This window comes from Malaclemys terrapin, chromosome 7 (genome assembly GCF_027887155.1).
Source record: "Malaclemys terrapin pileata isolate rMalTer1 chromosome 7, rMalTer1.hap1, whole genome shotgun sequence".
Taxonomy (NCBI): Eukaryota; Metazoa; Chordata; order Testudines; family Emydidae; genus Malaclemys; species Malaclemys terrapin.
Genome location: NC_071511.1, coordinates 2,816,674 through 2,833,852, shown reverse-complemented (window position 1 = coordinate 2,833,852; position 17,179 = coordinate 2,816,674). Strand labels below are relative to the sequence as shown.

The following is a 17,179-nucleotide window of genomic DNA, read 5'->3' as shown; positions in this document are numbered from 1 at the left end:
GTGGTTTGACAGCAGAGTCTGAGGAGAATTTCCTTTATCCCATAGTCTTCTCAGAACACTGCCAAGCCAATACTATGTAACCCTGACCCTGCAGCCCCCCAGCTTACACCTGCTATCTACCTTCTAATGCAATCCGAAGTTGGCAAATTCTTATTCCTGTCAGTTTCAAAGTCACAACAGTCAGCTCTAAGATATGCTGTCATTTCAAAGCGCTGGCTAAATACAACTCAGACTGACAACTCTGAATAATTCCTAAACTTTCTGGCATTTCGCTCAAAAGCTCATATTACAGCAAAGTTGCTTTCTCATGTTTTTCATCTTCTGTAGTCTGTGAAGATTTGCAATTCAGTTATAGAACAGGTTAACGTTTTTTCCCTCTGATAATAATAGAGTAGGAGCCAGTGTGTAGTAATAGGATGTCAGGAAAACATCACTGTCAGCCTACAAAAATTATCTAGATAATCACCATTGTTTGTTGTCTTTGAATTTTCAGCACGTTCATGTCCATGTACTTCCAAGGAAGGTTGGAGACTTCAGCAGAAATGACAGTGTCTATGATGAGGTAGGTCTCATTCAAAGATCTTATTGCTAGATCAAAGTGGGTGTCAGTTCAATCAACCTAACGAGCCAGGTCTTGCCCTAGATAAAGTGGCATTATTTAAAGTGAACACCACCAAATTTGATTTTTTTTAAACTGCTGGCAAAGAATCTGGTGATTACAGAACACTAAACCGGATAGTATATGGATTTTCTTGCAAGCGAAGGATCAAATTATGCAATGCATAGGGCTGTAAAGAAGTGTTGAGCGACCCCTTAAGCTCATGTGAGCTACCCTTGCTGTGAGTAGTTGTACAGGGGAAGATGCAGTCTCACGTGCTACTTCCATCTTTTCATGTTCTCTGTATGTGTATATATATATATCTCCTCACTATATGTTCCATTCTATGCATCTGATGAAGTGGGCTGTAGCCCATGAAAGCTTATGCTCAAATAAATTTGTTAGTCTCTAAGGTGCCACAAGGACTCCTGTTCATCTCACGTTCTGTCCCCCATGCACACAAACAGGAGTGGGAAGGCCAGGGTGGGGAATGGGCAGAATTTTGCACCATGCCCCAACAAAGGGGTCAGCATAGCTGCGCCAGCACTGTGAGGAAAATACCTTTCATTGGCCATGGACCTGGTGCAGGGTACTTCCCCCTCAGAGCAAGGAGAAACCCAGGAGGCTGATTACCAATCTCAGCGTCAGTGTCTGCCTCTTGGCCTGCTCCAGGGGCCACACAACAAGACAAGCTCATAGTTCAGCCCTAGAGATCAAAATTAAGCAGAATAGATGTGCGTGTCTTTGATATACATATGCATGTGGCTCTGATTGCAGGATTGGAGCCATAATCAATTACATTGTCATGAAATTGCTGATTTTTTTTACATGAACATTTGTATTGGGCATTACCACTTTCCCTAGCTGATAATCTGAATGAGTTAAATGAAAATTGTAATCAACACACTTTTGTGTGCATTTCTTGGTTGCTTGGTAAGAGATTGTATCTTAAATATACAGACTTTATTCCTTCCTGAAAATTATTAATGTCAACTTTTTTCGACACCACGCCATCTGTTTTAGGAAGAATCATGATATTTTTCTGCTGTTGCACTTTTTTCCCCTTTGTGATGTGTCTATGATAAGGCTTCCATATAGAATGTTATTTACACATTCTACAATGAAAAATGTTATATCTTGTGTTGGATCATCTCTAAATGTTATGACTGTGAAATGATTATGGCAGTGAAATATTAGCTTTGGGAGTGATGTGTATGCGAGAGTTATGGGATGGATGGGGGCCCTGACCCTGGAAAACACATGTGACCAACGATGCACAATTAGACCAAATGAGTTCATTATGGCAGTACTTGTGTACTGCTGTGATTAAAGGAATATCAGCAACTTGAAATCTAATCAATATTTTTAAAATGTGTTAAAAATAGTTTTAGATGCCACACCAGTCCCTGAGTTCCTCTGCCTTTTTTAGTTTTGTTTTACAATGACATTTTCCAATTTTTAAAAATACTTTTCTTTCCCCATTGCTGCATGTAAAACCCACACACACAGGTAAAGCGTAATGAAACAGACAATACGCTAAGTGCAGTCAAATGGAAAAAAGTAACCAAACAAAACAAGATATTTCTTTCTCATTGCTTTCAGTTATAGCAGACGTGGGTGGTGTTTGTAGCAATAGTGAACAAAAAGAAAAATCAGACAGCAATCTGGCTTTAAATTGACATATATATCCTTTTGAGGATGAATTTAAACCCCAGTGTTGTTCAGATATTGATAATTAGCCACATGTGTTTTTCAATGACTGTAGTTAAGTCCGGATTTCAAACCTTTAAACTGTATGACGTTAGACTGTATTGTGCCAAAAAATTGTCATTTAGACCCAGCTTAAGTTGTTCAAGACAAAGTTCTTCTGCTTTGTTTTGTTTTGTTTTGTTAAGCAATACGTTACTGTAAGAGCAGTGGATGAAATCCTTCTGATATTTTTTGGGAGTTGGGGAACCAGAAATTATCACAATATTTAAACATGAAAGCTGGCTATTGAAGGTGTGGAAAGTGTGCAGTTTTGCGGGGCGAAGAGGGGTTGAAACTGACCAGTACTGTAGCAGAACCTCATGTTGTCACAGGCCTTGTCTACACTACGAGAGTAGTTCGATTTTACTTAAATCGAATTTTTGGAATCGATATTGCAAAGTCGAACGTGTGTGTCCACACTAAGGACAGTAATTCGACTTTGTGAGTCCACACTAACGGGGAAAGCGTCGACATTGGAAGTGGTGCACTGTGGTCAGCTATCCCACAGTTCCCGGAGTCCCCGCTGCCCATTGGAATTCTGGGTGGAGCCGCAAATGCCTTCTGGGTAAAAAAAAGGTGTCCAGGGTGCTTTTGGGTAACTGTCGTCATCCGTCCATCACTCCCGCCCTCCCTCCCTGAAAGCGCCGGCGGGAAATCAGTTCGCGCACTTTTCTAGTCAGTGACAGCGCGGACGCCACAGCACTGCGAGCATGGAGCCTGCTGCAACCATCACTGCAGTTGTGGCCGCTCTCAACGCCTCGCAACTTATCATACACCTTTCCCTGAGGCAGATGCAGAAAAGTCAGGCGAGGAGGCTACGTCAACGCGGTGATGGCCTGAAGTCTGAGAGTAGCACAGACCTCTCAGAAAGCAGGGGACCCAGCGCCGAGAACATCACGGTGGCAATGGGTCATGTTGATGCCGTCGAAAGGAGATTTTGGGCACGGGAAACAAGCACTGAGTGGTGGGACCGCATAGTGCTGCAGGTCTGGGATGAATCCCAGTGGCTGCGAAACTTTCGCATGCGGAAGGGAACTTTCCTGGAACTTTGTGAGTTGCTGTCCCCTGCCCTGAAGCGCAATGACACCCGGATGCGAGCAGCCCTGACTGTCCAGAAGCGAGTGGCCATAGCCCTGTGGAAGCTTGCAACGCCAGACAGCTACCGGTCAGTCGCGAACCAGTTTGGGGTGGGCAAATCTACCGTGGGGGTTGTTGTGATGCAAGTAGCCAAGGCAATCGTTGATGTACTGCTGCCAAAGGTAGTGACCCTGGGAAACGTGGAGGCGATCATAGATGGCTTCGCAGCGATGGGATTCCCAAACTGCGGTGGGGCCATAGATGGAACTCACATCCCTATCCTGGCACCGGAACACCAGGCCAGCCAGTACATTAACAGAAAGGGCTACTTTTCCATGGTGCTGCAAGCACTGGTGGACCACAGGGGACGTTTTACCAACATCTACGTGGGATGGCCGGGCAAGGTTCATGACGCTCGTGTTTTCAGGAACTCTGGTCTGTTTAGACGGCTGCAGCAAGGTATTTACTTCCCGGACCACAAAATAACTCTTGGGGATGTGGAGATGCCTATAGTCATCCTCGGGGACCCAGCCTACCCGCTAATGCCCTGGCTCATGAAGCCCTATACTGGCGCCCTGGACACTGAAAAAGAACTCTTCAACTACCGGCTGAGCAAGTGCAGAATGGTGGTGGAGTGTGCTTTTGGCCGTCTCAAGGGGAGATGGAGAAGCTTACTGACTCGCTGTGATCTCAGCGAAACCAATATCCCCATTGTTATTGCAGCTTGCTGTGTGCTCCACAATCTCTGTGAGAGCAAGGGGGAGACCTTTATGGCGGGGTGGGAGGTTGAGGAAAATAGCCTGGCTGCTGATTACTCACAGCCAGACAGCCGGGCGATTAGAAGAGACCAGCGGGAAGCGCTGTGCATCCGGGAGGCTTTGAAAGCAAAGTTCCTGAGTGAGCAGGGTAACCTGTGACTTTAAAGTTTGTGTATTGAGAAGCTAAACCTGCCCCCATTTCTTTGCCCAGTTAATGTTGACTATCCTATCCAGTTACATACCCCCTTCACCCCACTTCCAACACACGTTTCAAAATAAAAATAGTTCTACTTTGTTAAAGCACACCGTTTTCTTTAATACTGTATTCGCGGGAATTTTTTAAAACTGGGACGCAGACTGTGGTGCGGAGCGGGTGTACTGTAGTGGCGCGAATGCAGCTTCTAAACTCAAGGATTGACAGGCTCCGCTGCGGTGGGATGGTTGTTTCAACGGAGCCTGTCACCCCTCCTGATAGGGACTGTGTGTATGGGGGGGTCTATGTGACTTTGTGGCAGGGGGAGGACGGTTACAGATCCCCTGCTGTGTGGCTCTGTGATCCTGCCTAAGGACCGCCGCTTAAGATCTGTAACTGCCCTCCCCTGCCACAAAGTCACAGAGCAACCCACCCCCCACCACATAACATGAAAACAACCTCCCAGACTAACCAGGGTAACTAGTCACTGCATCACTGCACTATGTATGTGCCCTGCTGCTGTGCCTGCCCCCGACTATATACCCTGCCAAAGGTGACTGTCCTGTCGAATTACCAACCCCCTATCCCCCCCTCCTGCAAAAGAACATGATGGAAACAGTAGTTAACAGAAACGTATTTTTTATTATCAACCAAACATGGAACTGGGAAAGTGAAACTTGGACGGGGGCTTGTGTCAGGCGGGAAGGAAAGAACTTGTCAAATTTTGGGGAATGAGAGCCTTCTGCTGCTCGAGCTCTCTGCAGGGGTGGAGTGAGAGTTAGCAGGGACTCTGCCGCCTCTCCTTCTGTGCACTTTGGGTGAGGGGAGTATGGGACTTGGTGGCGGGGGAGGGCGGTTAGAGATGGACTGCAGCGGGGCTCTGTCCTCCTGCCTCCGTTCCTGCAGAACATCCACAAGGCGCCGGAGCGTGTCCGTTTGCTCCCTCATTAGTCCAAGCAGGGTTTGAGTCGCCTGCTGGTCTTCCTGACGCCACCTCTCCTCCCGATCCATGTTGGCTTGGTGCATTCGGGTCAAGTTCTCCCGCCACTGGGTCTGCTGTGCTGCCTGGGCTCTGGAGCAGGCTATAAGCTCCGAGAACATGTCCTCCCGTGTCCTCTTCTTCTTATGCCTAATCCGCGCTAGCCTCTGGGAGTGTGATGACAGGCTAGGTTGTGAGACAGTCGCAGATGGGGCTGTGGGAATGGGAAAAAGGGAGTGAATTCCTCAGAAAGATAAATGTAGTTGTGAACAAAGAACATAGTCTTTCTCTGTTAACAAGACCATGCACAGCACCTCTCACATGCGCACTCAGCACAAGGTCGAATTCTCGGCCTTCGCATTCAGTGCCTGGGGTCTTCTACAGCACATTTGAGAAGCCTCTCAGGAGAACGGAATTTCTGTTGCAGGCAGACATGGTAAGCCGTAGACTTGTGGCAGCTTAAAACTTTAATATTAGCAATGGCCTCATTTCACATTGAAATCAATGTCGGTCCCTGCTGCCAGCAATTCGGCAAGCAGGAAGTCTGCTCCTGTCCCACACCCTCGCGGCTGTCCCCGGGAACGATCCCTTTCGGCTGCCCCTCTCCCGCCTCCACCGCGTGGCTGCAAACCAGCGGTTACAGTTCTGTAAAGGAACGGCAAAGCAGTCCCAACACTAACATTCCCCTACCTCATTCAAAGCAGGTCATCATGAGCGACATCACCCTCATGAGGATCTCTGACAGCGAGAAAGAGAGAATGCTCCGGGAAAGCCTGCAAAGACCAGGGCCGTATGCCGCCATGCTGTGCAGAGCAATGATTCCAGAGTACTTGATAGTCTCGTGGCGTGGCAACGTGTCCTACTACGGAGGACCCAATAAGGCCGCTCTCCCCAAGAACCTAATGCAGCGGATTTCCAATTACCTCCAGGAGAGCTTCCTCGAGATGTCACAGGAGGATTTCTGCTCCATCCCCGGACATATAGACCGCATTTTACTGTAGCTGCTGTAGCAGTGACTAACCAGTAGAGCGGCTTGGGCAGGACAATCATGCAAAACCGGACATTGCTAGATTTTTTTTCAATAGTTGCACTGCCCATGACTGAACCGTTAAGCTAATCAAACTAATCATGAGAAACCCATTTTTTAAATTGTTAATATTCCTGTTCTGTTACAAATAAATGTTTAGATTTTTACAACACTTACTGGCTGATCCTTCCCCAGATTCTGTGTCCGGGGTAACGGCTGGGGAGGGTTGGTAGGGGATCTCTGTAAGGGTGATGAAGAGATCCTGGCTGTCGGGGAAATCAGCGTTGTGAGCGCTGTCGACTGCCTCGTCCTCCTCATCTCCTTCCTCATCTTCCCCGTCCGCTAACATGTCCGAGGATCCAGCCGTGGACACTATCCCATCCTCAGAGTCCACGGTCACTGGTGGGGTAGTGGTGGCGGCCGCACCGAGGATGGAATGCAGTGCCTCGTAGAAACGGGATGTCTGGGGATGGGATCCGGAGCGTCCGTTTGCCTCTTTGGTCTTCTGGTAGCCTTGTCTCAGCTCCTTGATTTTCACGCGGCACTGCGTTACATCCCGGCTGTATCCTCTCTCTGCCATGTCTTTAGAGATCTTCTCGTAGATCTTTGCATTCCGTCTTTTGGATCGCAGCTCGGAAAGCACGGACTCATCGCCCCACACAGCGATGAGATCCAAGACTTCCCGATCAGTCCATGCTGGGGCCCTCTTTCTATTCTGAGATTGCACGGCCATCACTGCTGGAGAGCTCTGCATCGTTGCCAGTGCTGCTGAGCTCGCCACGATGTCCAGACAGGAAATGAGATTCAAACTGGCCAGACAGGAAAAGGAATTCAAATTCAAATTTTCCCGGGGCTTTTCCTGTGTGGCAGTTCAGAGCATCCGAGCTCGTACTGCTGTCCAGAGCGTCAACAGAGTGGTGCACTGTGGGATAGCTCCCGGAGCTATTAGCGTCGATTTCCATCCACACCTAGCGTAATTCGACATGGCCATGTCGAATTTAGCGCTACTCCCCTCGTCGGGGAGGAGTACAGAAGTCGAATTAAAGAGACCTCTATGTCGAACTAAATACCTTTGCGGTGTGGACGGGTGCAGGGTTAATTCGATGTAACGGCGCTAACTTCGACATAAACGCCTAGTGTAGACCAGGCCACAGAAAGATGTATCTGTTTGTCAGGAAGATCCATGTGTGGATCTTTGACAGGTCAGAGATCACTCTGTATCGGCAGGCTGCAGCTCTGTAACAGGTAGCCTGCTAACCAGTGAGATAAGGCTGTTGGAGTGTTCTTCAGATCCCAACTCCCCTGGAACATAGTCTGAGGTCAATCGATATCTTGGTTGTAAGTGTGGTTTAGTTTACATATGGGAGGCTGCTAAAAGGAGCTATATTTTGGATAGCAAACATAGACACTATTCTGTAATTGTCCCCAAAGGCCCATTCACATATAGCCTGTGTATACGTGCTGCTCAGCCTACTTGTCCCAAAGCATTTTGACAGGGACATCTCATTAAAGTGTACACCAAACCCAACCACAGTGCAAGATAAGCAAATGCTCTGTAACTATTGTGTAGGATTCTCTGCAAAGTCCTGATCATAGCTTTGATTCAAGTGAACGTAAATCTCCAAAGTGCCTTTAACTGATTTAGAGCCTTCCAGACTGTGACACGTTGTCATCTGTTTATGCTCGGTAGATTGTTGGCAAGTCCCATGACACTCTTCACTCTTTGACAAGTGAAGAACGTGCCCAGATGTTGAGGCATCAGTCTGTAGGATTTCTGGAGACAAGATGTTGGAAAGGAGCTGCATCCTCTTGATGTCTCCCCCCACTCCTCCTATCCTGGGTTGTCTTGGGAATGAATATCCCTGTTGTTGAGTAATGGTTTGAGCAGAGGAATGGGAATCAGGACTTCAATAGGTTGAGCCCCCTTGGGTAAATCCTATTTATCCTGCATTTGGGTGTGAGGCTTGGAGATTCTGTCTCCTGACACTATTTTAAGGTATAAGGGGAATATTTAAAGGTAGAAAATAATGTGTCTATGACAGATGCAATTCCCTGTACTTTGGGAGATCTCACTGAATTAGGTTTAAGTATCTTTGGAGTCCAGTGTATTAAATGCAAAGGTTCTGTAATATTGTGGGTCTGGGTGATCAAAGGACTATATTAGACAATACGGCAGACAATGAACTGATGGGACAATAGTATGAAGTGGAGTTTCTGGGAAATAGCTAGGAGAAGGTAAATGCAATTTTACCCCATCCCCTCTGCCTCTGGTTATGCAAAAACCCAGGCCTTTGAAGCTACGCCCTGAAGGGAGGACAATTGTTTGCTGTTCCCAGAGCCCCAAGATCAAAGGCGCAAACTGTATAAAGGAGGAACTCTCAGATTTACGGGAGTGCCCATTCTGAGCTAACAGTTGTTATGAACTTGTAACCACAGAAAACCCCTTGGTAGGTCGAAGGACGGATCATCTGCCAAAGCCATGACTGGAGCTGGGGATGGGGGGACCTGTGGTAAGCTATTAGCATGCATGCAGTATGTTTTCTCCTAAATGCTTTTATCTTCAGAATAAATGTGCTTGCTTAGAAAAATGGTGTGGTGGATTAACTGTGGGCAATTACACTGTTTATAGTCTCTGAGGAGAAAGCAAAGCAGGCCTGCTGTGAGTAAGTTTGACTTACTGTGAAACTTACAATGAAGGCAGGGAACTGTGGGGCCTGGAGTCGGAAGGTAAAGAGAGTTGTGTGTCTCTACCCAAGACGGGGGATGGCTGAGGAGCTAGGAGCCTAGAGTGGGTGCTCTCGCTTGTCCATGGAAGGAGAATACAGGTGCAGTTGCCCTGAATTGTGAGAGTGTCTTTATTGCTTGGTATGTTTTTATGGGATTGACCAACAGGCTGTGTTGGATGATGCCTCTTGTTCTTGGTGCATATTTATACTTTCTTTATGATTAAGTATTGGAAAACTTAATCACAAAAGAAGAGAGAGAAAGAAAAACATCCAATCCCCAAATGCTTTTCCTGACATGTTTCCTCCAATGAGTCACTTGATCTAAGCATACGGATCTCAGAGCATACTTCAGACACCTCTGCTTGATTACTTTTAAATATTTATAGAATCATTAGTAATGAAAAAACCTACTGGATTTGGACCATTTTGGCTGAGGAATACGCTTTCCCTCTGCCTCTGCAGTGAGACTCCCTGAGATTTGTTTATTTCCTGGGGACTGCTAATGAACCACCATGTCACTTTGTCACAGTGAAGACTAAAGGCATGTTTTTTTAATCCTCCCGTTTTCCTGAAATTATTTGGAGCCCAACCCTGCAGACAACTTACACGTGACTGTTAAGTTTCTTTCCTAAAGCAATTACAGGATCAGGCCCTTTATATTTTACTCTTGGTTTATACCCATTTCATATCAATCTTGAGGCATTCTTATCAATGAATTCTATTTGTTTCTTGAAGATTGGGACTGCAGTGGAAGATCTGGATAGCTATTAGGAAAAGGCTTTAATCAAAACACATGTATATTGTCATCTGTATTTCTTTCATTTGGTTTAAAAGAGAATGAGATCTTTATATTTATCCATCCAAGGAATTTAAGGGAGTTTTTATCAAGGAATATCTGCTTTACAATAGAGGATCGGTTCTTTTCTGCTGTGAAAGTATGACACAACAGATTGATTCAGTTGTGCATCAGTGGATAAACTCTACCGAAGAGCTACATTCTGCGTTGATATAATGAGCGTGGGCACTATGTAGCTATCAGAGGTCATTGTGTTAAAGACCTTGAAGACATTATCCTGAAATGTCTCTCCACGCTCAGAGCACCTCGGTTAAGGAGCACTATGTGTTTGTAGAACCTCTAACACAATGGGGCCCTGATCTCAGCTGAAGCCATTAGCTGTTACTATAATAAAAATAATCATCATCCTGCCTTAGGTTGAGGGTGATAACTCTCTTACTGCGGTGGGTGTGGGGCTCTTCATTGCTGTGCATAGAGAACAGAAAAAAACAGGCTTGTGTTACCATCATTATTAATGAACGTTGATGTTGGATTGACAGCCTTGGCGGCTGGAGACATGCCGGCATTGTCCATCCAATGGGTGACTCAGCCTTTTTTGAAGGAGACCTCTCTAGAGGAGTGAATGAAACTCAGTCTACCTGTCAATGAGATCCAGCGCTGCTAGAAATGGTGTCATTTAGCACCTAGGGATGTGTTTGGGGATGAAGAACCTTGGATGCTCTCACTCTATGCTCAGTAATTGGACTGAGACCACCGTCCTATTTCCATAAACAGTTACTACCAACGCAAACCATATTCAGATCAATTAATTTCAGGTGAACAGCTCGGTGTCTGTAACCGGGCTTCTTCTCCCCCACGCTCAAGTTTCTAGTCTCCATCTAGGTAGAAGCTCCTTGCCTAGACTGGTGAGAAATGCGAAAGGGATGAAAAAAGGGGAACGCAAAAACAAGAGAGCCACTGAGACGCCAATCCCCAGATACTCTTTGGGATCAAATACACCTAAGTTAAAGGGCTGGTGCTGAGCCTGCTGCATTGTACCTCGTCAAAACTAAAGTCCATGACTTGGAGATTTTGTAAAATGTTTAAAGCAGCAGCAGTATTCCGTCTGCACCATCTGTTGTTCTCCTCCCTCTGAGATTCAGACAGAAGCCAGAGAATCACTTTGGGAAAGATAGTTTGACTTGCTGATCTCATTCAGCACATTACATTAAATCATTTCAGCAGCACAGGAACACCCTTGTAGTGTTCATTTGCCATTCCGGAGGATGAAGCAAGCAGCTAAGCACTGCGTTCTAGCTTCCTTTTCAACCAGGCCGCACTGGGGGGGTCAATGGTGAATCCGCAAGCTTAGCCAAACAAGCCTAGAGTTCAGGTCTCCGGTGAGTGGTTCGTTGTAGCTTTGACTGTAACACATCTAGGTACTGAAGTGCTGACAGAAGCTTTTGTGCTGCCTCATTATGTATAAAGCCCAGTGGAGGACTCATTAAAAGTGCACAGTTGCAGAACCTCCTGAAAGTAGCTTCCCACTTTACTCTTCAAGGAAAGTTATTTACGATTCCGTGCCCACTGAAGTAAATGGGAAGACTCCCAACAATGTCAGTGGGCATTGGCTTGGTCTCTCCATGAAAATTAACAGCATGCGGAGTTAATAAGCTGTTCCTAAGTCCATTCCTCGGGGTTATACAGTACCTTTTGGCAACATACTGTTGCCTGCTGGTAGATCAATCTGCTGTATTCTAAACTCTCTAAGGGCCAAGTTCTTCCTTATTATCTTGTGCAAGCCCATGGGGGTGAGATAGGACAGAATGTAGTGAATTGGTGCTCTAAGGGCAAAGGAGCACTATTTCCCCCCCACTGCCTACTTCTCTGCTTTCATTTTGGTGGAACTGCCTTCTTCCCATAGGCTGTGAACTTCATTCTGGTCTTGCCAAAATAATTCTTCAAAAACACATTTCCCTTCTGACTGGCAAGGCATTTCCTGACTCTTCCACTAGCCGATGAGCCCAGGTCGGTCCTTTGCCTCATCTGCCTTGGGGTAATGCAGAGAATTGAGCAGAATGAGTCAGTTCAGCAAACTGAACAGCACGTGGTTATGTAGGAATACATGCATCTGAGGATACTGAAGCAGAAGTCCTATATGGGTCTTCGTGTACTTGCCCATGCAGCAATTTATTGCTAGGGTGTAGGGGTATTCATGTAATGTCCCTGTCACAGATGGTGGTGGTTAGGGCTGTGGAAAGCTCAAAAGTTCAGAGTAAGGAGTTCAGTTCAGCTGAGTGCGTCTCTCTCTGAACAATACCCAAATTATGCATTCTACTTGAACCTACAGAATTGAAGACTGAAAATCAAATCATCTGGAAATCTCAAGGGAAAAAGGCTCTCCTGAGATTTGTGGGCCTAGCTGTAAACACTGTGAGAACATCCTTTCTCATGGTATTTTAGCATTTCCAGTTCTGGTCTTGGAATATGCAATGTACTCAGGGCCTAATATTCTGGTATTTTCCTATATTATCTAATGTCTGAATGTATAATATTTGAGATTGCTTCCACTTTTACTGATGCTACTCATCGTGTTCTCAGTGGACCATGAGGTTTATCCTATCATGCTGTAATGGTCTCGTATTTTGAAATCCGTAGCATAAGTGCAGTAGCAAAGTGGCTGGCAACACATTTGCATATTTCTTAAGTGCATCCAACCTCCATAAGCTAAAACGGACACATTTTTCAATAGGGAAATAGAATGCCACATCTTAGCATCGTATGTATTTCCCCTGATGGAAACTCCACTGTCTGTGGTATTTTCTGCCCTTTCAGAGCTTGCATGATATTAGCCAATCCAATATATGAAATCTCTAAGACTAGGGTTACCATATTTCAACAATCAAAAAAGAGGACGGGAGGAGCCCCGCCCCTGTCCTAGCCCCGCCCCCGTCCTAGCCCCGCCCCCGTCCTGTCCTAGCCCCGCCCCTGCCCCTTCCACTCCCTCCCACTTCCTGCCCCCTCAGAACCCCCAACCCTCCCCCCCACTCCTTGTCCCCTGACTGCCCCCCAGGACTCCACCCCCTCCCTAAGCCTCCCTGCCTCTTGTCCCCTGACTGCCTCCTCCTGAGACCTTCCCCACATCCTAACTGGCCCCCTAGTACCCTACCCCCCTACCTGTCCCCTGACTGCCCCAACCCTTATCCACACCCCCACCCCCTGACAGCCCCCCCCAGAACTCCTGACCCATCTAAACCCCTCTGCTCCCTGTCCCCTGACTGCCCCCTCCTGGGACCCCTGCTCCTAACTGCCCTCCAGAACCCCACCCCCTACCTAAGCCTTCCTGTTCCTTATCCCCTAACTGCCCCCCAGGACCCTACCCCCTACCTGTACCCTGACTGCCCAAAACCTTATCCACCCCGCCCCCAGAAAGCCCCCCCCCGAACTCCCAACCCTCCCCCGCTCCCTGTCCCCTGACTGCCCCCTCCTGGGACCCCTGCTCCTAACTGCCCTCCAGAACCCCACCCCCTACCTAAGCCTCCCTGTTCCTTGTCCCCTAACTGCCCCTTCCTAAGACCCCTCTCCCTAACTGCCCCCCAGGACCCTACCCCCTACCTGTACCCTGACTGCCCAAAACCTTACACCCCCAACCCCCAGACAGCCCCCCCCAGAACTCCCAAACACCCCCCCGCTCCTTGTCCCCTAACTGCCCCCTCCTGAGACCCCCCACCTGTACCCTGACTACCCAAAACCTTACACCCCCAACCCCCAGACAGCCCCCCCCCGAACTCCCTGACCCATTCAACCCTCCCCCCTGCTCCCTGTCTCTTGACTACCCCCCCCCCCCCAGAACCTCCCTGCCGCTTCTCTGGCCCCCCGCCCCCTTACTGTGCTGCAGAGCAGCGTGCTCGACAGCGGGGGAGGGCAGCAGTGTCGGAGCCGGCGATCTGTGAGTGGAGGGAGGGAGAGGAGGGGGGGTGTCAAGTTTCAGGAGGGAGGAGGGGGAAGTGCAAGCAGGGCTCTGGCTCTGGCTGTCCGAGCTCTGGCTCTGGCTGTCGGAGCACCGGCTGCTTTGTAAGCGCGCGCACGCTCTGCATGGGAGGGGGAAGGAGGGGAAGTCCGGACATTGACAAATTCCCCCCGGACGCTATTTTTAACCCGAAAAAGCCGGACATGTCCGGGGGAATCCGGACGAATGGTAACCCTATCTAAGACCTTCCTATACTTTCTGTGTATTGTATACACACCACATCTTAACTCAATAGCTCAATGGGAAATAGATAGGCAGGATAAACGTCATACCCAGGTCTGATTAGCAGTCACTTATTTTACTGAAAACTTCCTTCCATCAGCTCTGGGGATGTCAAAGGGAATCATCCTGACCATGGAAACAAATTAGATGTCATTAGAAGGCTCTGTATTAAAACAGCTATTCTTCATGATCACATACATGCCCTTTATACCTAGAATTTGTCTGGAAGGTAATGTACATTTGGCATTTTACATATCATCATGCAGTCTAATGGCCCTCTGGCCCATCTGTCTCTCTCAATTCCATCACTGCTTTTATTGCTTCTCACCCTTTGCTGACTTGGTTCTGCTCTAGCAGCCTGGCTCCAAGGTTTCCACAAAAAGAACAGGAGTACTTGTGGCACCTTAGAGACTAACACATTTAGTCTCTAAGGTACCACAAGTACTCCTGTTCTTTTTGCGGATACAGACTAACACGGCTGCTACTCTGAAAGGTTTCCACAGTCTTTCCCTTAAAGGTATAAACTGTTATCTTGAAGCCCTTGCTTACATTTAGGCTTTATTGTAATGGAGACGAGTGCTTTGATTTGATCAGTGCAAAAGAGCTCTTACCCTCTCTGCCCCCAGGATATGTGCTTTGTTTGCCTTTTAGAGTATTTGCCATTTCCTGTCCTTGACAACAAGTCATTGGCAAGCAAGTTAGTCACAAAGACAAGCTGCTGATCAGGAGATTAGTGCTAACGTGATCTCCAAGGCTGTTACTTTGCCTGTTCTTGGAATTACTCAGTAGCTCAGGTGCTTCTTGTATATTTTAGTTCCCTAAAGGTAAGATTGTTCCCAGGCCTATTCCACTTTTGATGCATTAATGTTGGTGGGGAGAACAGTACCCTATGTAGATTCCCTGAAATTGATGAGATGAGAAGAAAGCTAAATAACTGAAGTTTTCACTTAAAACTCATTCCAAAGTCAAGGTTTCCCTGAGCCAATGGCTCATTGGGCTGGTGCAGTTAAGGCACCTTGGTTTCATAGCCAGGGAGTGATGTGGCCAGCATTGTATCTGACCACCTTTGCCTGCCCTATCCCAATGGATCTGGTATCCATTTTCCAGATGGGCAAACTGGTGGTGGCCTTTCAGTGTGAGATTGAGTAGGACTCACACGTACCACTTCTGGATTGCAGTGGAGTACCTGAACCGCTCAGCCCTGCATTTCTCATTTTTCTGAAACCAGACCTTTTTTCTCTTTACACTGCAGTGTTTGTGTAATCTACACACCTCCTGGGGTGGGGCTCGGTCCCATCGAGTGGCACCGATACCACTTAAAGAGAGGGATAAAATACGTCTGCTCTACGGCCTTAGCTAACAGCCAGTTGGCTTTTACCTCATGCGGTAGAGGCTCATGCACTAAGCTCCAGAAGTCCCCGGTTCAATTCCGCCTGTCAGCGACCGGAGTCTGTCGGCATTACATTTGCATGGCTTTACAATGCAATATTTCCCCTCGTGCTGTTGCTGGGGTTTGAGGTGACAAGTGTTCGGTACTCCCAAAGTAAACCGAGACTGACGCCCTGGGTACTGTGCAGCAGATCGTTTTAGCAGGTTTTTTTCCCCCAGTGAAGAAAGTCAATACAAAGTAATTAGTTTAATAGAAAAATAATAGGAGTGAGGGGAAGCACTGGCAATTTAGAACCAGCTGCAACTGATAGAGCTGATTCATTTTAATTTACAATAATAGGCTCCATTACAAACAGTGTCTCACTATTTTTCACCCCTCGGAGTCTCATCAGGACTACTAATAATGGTGACAGAGGCCTAGCCTATGCCTCATTAGGGTGACCATATTTTCCCAAAGGGAAAATAGGACGCCGCATGGGGCTGGCCCAAGCCCCACCTCTCTCCCCAGTGTGAGTGCATCCACCCGTGGGGCTGGCCCAAGGGCCCTCACCCTCCACCTGCCCGCAGGGCTGGCCTGAGATGCCCCTCTCCCCTGCACACGTGGCTGGCCTGAGGACCCCTGCTGCTTGCCCACACACAACTGGCCCGGCACGAGCTGCTCTCCTCAGCCCTCCCTCCTGCGCTGGGCTGACATTGCCACTTGCTTCCCCCCCACATACCCCATTCCTCCATGTTAGTGGGCAGTGTGTGAGTGGGAAGCAAGCATCAGAGACCGACACACCCTGGACAAGCACTGCATGTGACCCTGAGAGAAGCTTAGAAAGGGGTCTTCTAGTAGTCGCTCAAGAGGCTTGGAGCTGTAAGCAGAGAATAGGGTGACCAGATGTCCCAATTTTATAGGGACAGTCCTGATATTTGGGGCTTTGTCTTATATAGGCGCCTATTACCCCCCACCCACATCCTGATTTTCACACTTGCTGTCTGGTCACCCTAGCGGAGAAACTGTCTCCTGTTGTTTGGCTCCTCCTGGGCTCAAGGAAAGGGGACTTGGTACATTCTTTGTAAATAAACAAGATTGCATCAAAGAAAATACTTGGCTCTCTCATCAGTTTTTCCTCCTAACTGCAGCAACCTACAACACCCTGAATTTGGCCAATGGCTGGAGTCAAAGTGGGGAACGATATGTCACTGCTCGCTTTCCAGGGACGAGTGTCCACATATCCAAAATCCCCACCAAAGCTGATTCCAGCTGGCAGCCAACAACAAGGCAAAGTGGAGGCTTATTAGCAGGGCAGGGTGGAGAATCTTTCACTGCACATAATGTTCTGACTTGACTCAGGGACAAGGAGATCTCTCCTAAGCTTTATTTACCAATAACTGCAGGGTCAAGGTCATTAGTTTTTCCAATGGGAAAAGAATAATAAAAATGTAAGTGTGAAAAGTGGGTATTTCCCCTTCCCTCTGCCCCGCCCCCCCATCTTTCATAGATTCCAGGCCAGAAGGGACCAGTAGTCTGACTTCCTGTATCATAGGCACTGACTTTTATTTTTCCTTGAGGGTGCTCCACCCCTGCTCCACCCTGAGGCCTCGTCCCCATTCTGCTCCTTTCCTCAAGGCTCCGCCCTCATTCCACCTCTTCGCATCCCTGCCCCGCCC

At 47.7% G+C, this 17,179-nt stretch overlaps 1 protein-coding gene across 7 annotated transcripts in view; it reads left to right on the top strand.

The window, feature by feature from the left end:
* The window catches only part of FHIT (fragile histidine triad diadenosine triphosphatase), a 1,028,576-nt gene that overhangs the window by 866,652 nt on the left and 144,745 nt on the right, over positions 1-17,179 (top strand). For 6 of the 7 annotated variants that reach the window (XM_054036271.1, XM_054036270.1, XM_054036275.1 and 3 more), the window contains one exon: positions 494-562. The exons of the other annotated variant lie outside the window; for it this stretch is intronic. In XM_054036271.1, the coding sequence (XP_053892246.1) occupies positions 494-562 (69 nt within the window). The remainder of the gene's footprint in view (positions 1-493; positions 563-17,179) is intronic. 7 annotated transcript variants of the gene reach the window in all.